Source organism: Chrysochloris asiatica, unplaced genomic scaffold (genome assembly GCF_000296735.1).
Source record: "Chrysochloris asiatica unplaced genomic scaffold, ChrAsi1.0 scaffold00078, whole genome shotgun sequence".
NCBI classification, from domain to species: Eukaryota; Metazoa; Chordata; class Mammalia; order Afrosoricida; family Chrysochloridae; genus Chrysochloris; species Chrysochloris asiatica.
In genome coordinates, this window is record NW_006408596.1 from 4,035,177 (window position 1) to 4,041,176 (window position 6,000).

At 44.9% G+C, this 6,000-nt stretch overlaps 1 protein-coding gene across 1 annotated transcript in view; it reads right to left on the minus strand.

Moving 5' to 3' along the window:
- P2RX7 (purinergic receptor P2X, ligand-gated ion channel, 7) overlaps positions 1–6,000 on the minus strand; it is a 65,339-nt gene that overhangs the window by 40,579 nt on the left and 18,760 nt on the right. The window contains exons 3-5 of the mRNA XM_006865409.1: positions 5,363–5,431; positions 2,913–2,985; positions 258–354 (exon numbers count right to left, since the gene is read on the minus strand). Coding sequence (XP_006865471.1) covers positions 258–354; positions 2,913–2,985; positions 5,363–5,431 — 239 coding nt within the window. The remainder of the gene's footprint in view (positions 1–257; positions 355–2,912; positions 2,986–5,362; positions 5,432–6,000) is intronic.

A 6,000-nucleotide genomic window follows, 5' to 3' on the forward strand; every position in this document is an offset into this window, starting at 1 on the left:
CTAAGTCCCTCTAACTACTTTCTGATGAAATGCTTCAGCCCTTGTGGTTTTTGAGCAGCGCTGCTCAGGGGAGCGCAGGGTTCTAATTGTGTACTAGCTAATACAGAATCATTTCAATACTTTCACAACCCCACCAGAGACCACTGGCTTTGTGCCAAGAAGTGTGCCTGGCTTGGGAGTCACCAAGTCAGGAAGACCTAGGACTTTGCAGATCCTGGCAAGCACTTCTTCTGAGGGCCACCATATCTGCCACTTACCGGGGGGCTTCTTCCACTGCCTCAGTGGGGCACCAGGCCAAGACTTCACAGGTCTTCTGGTTCCCTTTATAATGAACACACTTTCCAGTCTGGACCCCTGCGAGAATCAAGGGGTGGTAGAATCACAGCTGTGAAAGAACCATGGCGGGAAAATCCCCCAGAAAGCAAGTCAGTAGCTCAACCTAAGCAAGACTCTTCCTAGGAAACCCCATCCTACCATAAACATACACAAGGTAAATCAAACAGGCAAACAATAGTAAGATTTTCAAAAAAGGCACAAAGAGACCCAAAAGAATTGAAAGCAAGGACTCAGATATTTGTGTACCAGTGTTCACTATAGCAGTATTCACAGTCACCAAAAGGTAAAAATAACCTAAACCTCCATCAGTAAATGAATGGATGGACACAGTGTGCTAGATGAAGACTAAGCTGGAATCGACTCAGTGGCAGTACGTTTGGGGGTTCTCAAAAATACAGTTAAAATGGCAACTTTCATGCTAGATATATATATATATTGCAGCAGTAAGTTTTTTTTTTTTTCAAAAAATTAGGGAGATTACAAACAGATCGTGGATTCTTTTTGTTTGTTTGCTTTTTAATAAGAAAAGGTGTCTGAATGGAGAGCTGAGTTAGTGTTTTACCTCGTTTGGTATATGTCATGGATTGAGCATGTACCCCAAAATACATTTCAGCTTGGCCGGGCCATAATTCTCAGTGATTTGAAAGTCATGTGATGATCCCCATGATATGGTCTGATGTAGTAAGTCATGAGGATTAATCCTAGCACAACCCTGTTTCAATGTAAGGGAGATTCCCAGGGGTGTGGCATGCAGCACCTTTTATCTTATAAGAGCTAACAGGAGAGAGGAGTGAACAGAGAAGGGGGATCTACGACCACCAAGAAAGGAGAGCTGGGAGTGGAGGGCGTCCTTTGAACCTGTGGTCTGTGCACTGGGAGTCTCTGAGATCCAGGGAAAGATTGATGGAGACACATGGACATCTCCAAGGAATGCTGGGCCTACAGATGCTGAGGGGAGACAAGGACTCTTCCAGAGCTGGTGCACTGGGTTCAGAGCTCTAGCCTCCTGAAATGTGAGAGAATCAATTGCTGTTGGATAAAGACATCCACTGACGGTGTTTCTGGTACAGCAGTGCTGGAGAACTAAGAGGCATCAGTACAGCTTGGCTCCCTGAATAGCCATCTGAGTACCCCTAGGACCCACAGCAGGTTCCAGGGATGTGCAAGCCACCAAATAAACATAGTACATCTTTTTGGAGCCTCAGTGGAAGTAGCAGATTTCGAGGGGACAAAGTTAATTAAATAGTAAAAAATGCTAAAATTATGAGGATAAGTCAAAAAGTATTGCTATTTCATACATGCATGGGTATTTCAGACAAAATGTGTTTTAATATGTCTCTGCTGTTAGTTGATGGCTGCAGACAAGTTCTCTTGGTAATACACTTATCTTAATCTCATTAGGGTTCCTTCAGAAAAAGGCCAAACAAAGCAGTGGATTCCCAGGAGATCCTCTTGGCCAGTTCAATTCAAGGCCAAGAGCTCGGAAGGCTATGATGACTGGGGTGGTTTGTGTTTTTTTTTTTGTTTTTTTGGATTCCAAAGCAGGTAATCTTGATAGAGTTTCTTGAAGGACACAGGATGATTATCAAGGCTTTTTCTGAAGAAGTTTCATGGAACTTGAAAACTGTATTGGTGAGAAAAAGGCCAGGAAAGTTGAACTGAAGAATTTTTTTCCTATCACAACAGTGCACCTACTCATTATTCGAGAGTAGCAAGTACTGTTTTACGACAATTTGGTTGGGAAACCTTACCTTATCTGTCCTACAATCCTGATCTTGCCCCTTCGGACTTATTGATTAAACTTGAAGAACACTGAAAGGGATTTAAGTCCTTCAAGGATGTCAAAACTGACATTGTATCAAGGTCTAAATGGAAGAGTGCAGAATTCTTCCAGGAAACGTTAGAGAGATGGAAACATCACCTTCAGAAGTGTACAAGAGAGCTTCTATTATCTTTTAATTATATTCCTTCACAAACTTTTAATGTCCCCTCATGTAGATCTACATGGAGGATATGTCAAGAAATAAGAGCTCCACATTTTGATATTTCTGTTTAATAAAAGAGTTCTATTTTGTAGCACTACTTTTGACTTTCCGTCACATGTCCACATCAACTCAAGCATACATGTGTTATGATATAGAAGGCAATCTTAACATATTCTTGTAAATTAACAGAGAAGATACAATATGGGAATTCTGCAGGCTACTTGGGAATTACCCCTAGGGGTACTGGGGGCACAAATTCTTGCTCCTGAACCTTTTAGGGACAACTTGGGAGAATAGTTTAGAGTCATCAGATGATGCAGTGGGCCATCTGGTGTTTCTACTGGTTAAAAGCCTGAGCCTCCTAACTCTGCTAGACTATCAGAAGTCCCCCTCACTGGGAATTTGGAGTCAGGTTCACAGTTAGCAGGTGGTCCCATGGGACAGAACGGTGGCACATGCAGACTCCTACTTGCCTGTGGCTTGGTGGTACTGGGAGCCAAACTGAAGTGAAAGATCTGAAGTGGGCACCAGGAGTATCACCAGGATGCCAGTCCATCCCACCCAAGAGCCCAGGAAAGGAGAGAGACCTACCTTTGCTCTGTGGGTCCATCCATCCTTTTTTACAACCCCGGTCATTGGCACAGAGTGTTCTGGAGGTGGGGTACTGCGGGAAAGACGGGAGAGTTGGGGGTAAGCAAAGGCAGCACTAAGACATTTGTAAGCAGATGGCTGTGTCCACACAGGAACCGAACCACAATAGTCACAGTAGCACTTCTCACGACAACTAGCAAGTAGAAACAACCCAGTGTTCATCAGCAGATGAATCAGGAACCAAATGTAGTCTGCTCACACAGCGGAATATTACTACTCAGCCATAAAGAGAAATAAAATCCTGATACATGCTACAAGAAAAGGTTGTTAGGTAGGTGCCGTGGAGTCAGTTCTGACTCATAGCGACCCTGTGTACAACAGAACAAAATACTGCCTGGTCGTGCGCCACCCTCACAGTTGTTGTTACGCTTGAGCCCATTGTTGCTGCTACTCTATCAATTCATCTCATTGGGGGTCTTCCCCTTTTTCACTGGTCGTACACTTTACCAACCATGATGTCCTCCTCCAGGGACTGGACCCTCCTAGTAACATGTTCAAAGTGTGAGAGAAGAACTCTTGCCATCTGGTTTCTAAGGCACATTCTAGCTGTTCTTCTTCCAACACAGACTTGTTGGTTCTTCTGGCAGTCCATAGTACTTTCAATAGTCTTCTCTAACACCATAATTCACCTTATGCTAAGTGAAAGATGCCAGTTACCAAAGGCCACTTATTGTATGAGTCCATTTGGCAAATCCATAGAGACAGAAAGTAGATTATTCTTTGCCTGGGGTTAGGGGAGGAGGAATGGGAAGTGACCCTAATGGATGCTGTGTGTCTTTTTGTAGTGATGAACATGTTCTGGAATTCGATAGTAATGATGGTTGTACAACTCCGAATTTACTGTAGACTGGAGCTGACTGGTGCTGGGGCCCAGCAGGAAATTGGAAATGAGGTAGGCCGATCAGTCCCTGCTTCTGGCTTTAGAAAATGAGGCCAATGGGCCCCAGGCCAAAGGGCAAAACAGGGAAGGAGAAAGTGAGGACTTGATTTGTGTATATTTGACTTGCTGCTTTCTAGGGAGCTTCTGAATGGCCAGTCTTAAAACCAGAAGATCACAGGCATAAAACTAGTCCGAGTTTCTTATCTTCCATGTTATTTGTGGCTTTTACAGACAGACATGTAGAATGGGTCCCAGCTGGGTTTGGTGACTGAGTAGTCCTGGCTGTCACTTCCCCTCTCTGAGCTTGTTTGCCCCTCTGTAAAATGTGCTTGTGAGCTATGAAAAGAAAAGGTTTGGCACATAGTATTCACTCAACGTTGGGGCAAAGGTTGTTCAGTGGTCGAATTCTACCACCCATCTGTCAGTAGAGGCTTGTGCAATGCTCTAGTGCTGAATGGGTCTCAGTGGAGCCACTAGACTAAGATAGACTTGGAAGAAAGACCTGGCAATCTACTTGTGAAAAGTAGCCAATGAAAACCCCTATAGATCACAAGGGAATGTTACCTAATGTAGAGCTGGAAAATGAACCCCCTGGGTTAGAAGGCAGGCACTACTCTCATGGGACTCAAACATACCAGTGAACATGAAGATGGTGCGGGACTGGGCAAAGTTTCATTCTGTTACACATACATGGCTCTGAGTCTAAGCCACAGTAACTCCAATGTGACCTCATGGTAACTATTACATCTGCAGAGATAATATTCCCACAAAAGGTCACAGTCACAGGTTGGGAGGGGAAATGATCCTTTGGGGGCACACAAATCAACTTCTGATGTCTACTTTCAGTAGCTAGCCATCATCTTAAAAAGCAGAGAGCAGGACTGCAAAGGGATAAAACATCAAAGGATGGGGACAAATGTTCCAAAAAGAGGTAGGGACAGGGCAAAAGTATAAAGAGGGCAGAGCCCGTCAGAGGTGCTGGATAGGGGATGAGATGCGAAGCCACAGAGGATGTGCAACTGTTCTAGAGGCCAGAACTCTTAAGAGATGAAAGGCAAACTTGAGCTGTTTTGTAGAGCTTCCCAGGACTGGCCCTGCAAACAGTTCACAATGCATCATGGTAGGAAATGCTGTGAATGTGGACACCAGTCTTCTAGCCTTGGCTCTGCCTCTCTTCAGCAAGCTGTGTGCCCTTGGAGAAATCGCTGACTTATAAAATGGAGCTGGAAATGATGTTTTCCTGCTAACATTGTAAAGCTCAAAGGAAATGTAAACTCCTGTGCAAACGCTAAGATGCCTGCTATTACAGACTGCACAACGCAGCCAAAGGCTCTAGGCGAGCACTGCTATGTCCTTTCCTTCCACCCAGCCCAGTGCAACCCCACAAAAGAGGCAAAGGAAAGAGTTGTGTCCTCCAATATACCTTGAGCCCCAATTTCCACCTCCTCTACTCCTTGCCACCTCCAGGAATCCCCATCACCCACCCAACTGCTACTGGTCCCCTCCTTACCTCAGGACAAACCCCCTGAACTTGGCCTTCTGTCTTGAGAAAATTTGTCATCACAAAGAAGGAGTTTCCCTGTGGAGAAGAAGGGAACAAGATGGAAACGCAAGTCCTTTAGAACAGAACCATGGAATAGTAATAAGCCTGCTTGCTGAGTGCCCAGGGGCAAGCCTTCCCACTCTGCTAAACTTCAGTTTAGAAAGCTGGGTCTCCAAACAACCCAGAGTCTGCCAAAGGTTTAATATGAAAGCTGGGTGAGCCACCCCACTGAGCTGAGGGAGAGCAAAGGAACATTCATACTGATTGAGTATTCATTTTCCATGCAACCTCAAAAGCAGCCTTTTCAAATTGTTTTAACACATTAACAAATATCATTACATTGAAACTCCAGGGACCTGGAGAGGCGGAGGTAGGGTAGCGTGGGCTTCATCTGAGCACTGTTCAGATTATCCAAGGCTTGAATTGAAGGGTAATAGGGCATCCCACCATCTGGGAACTGGCTGGAGATGTTTATGGCCTATGGCTAGAAATAAACACTACAGCTTGGGTTTTGCGGTTTTACAAAGACTCCCAAGCTCCCCGGGCAGCAAATCTGTCTTTTGGTCCCTTCCTTCCCCCATCTGATTTGTACTGTTCCCCCCCCC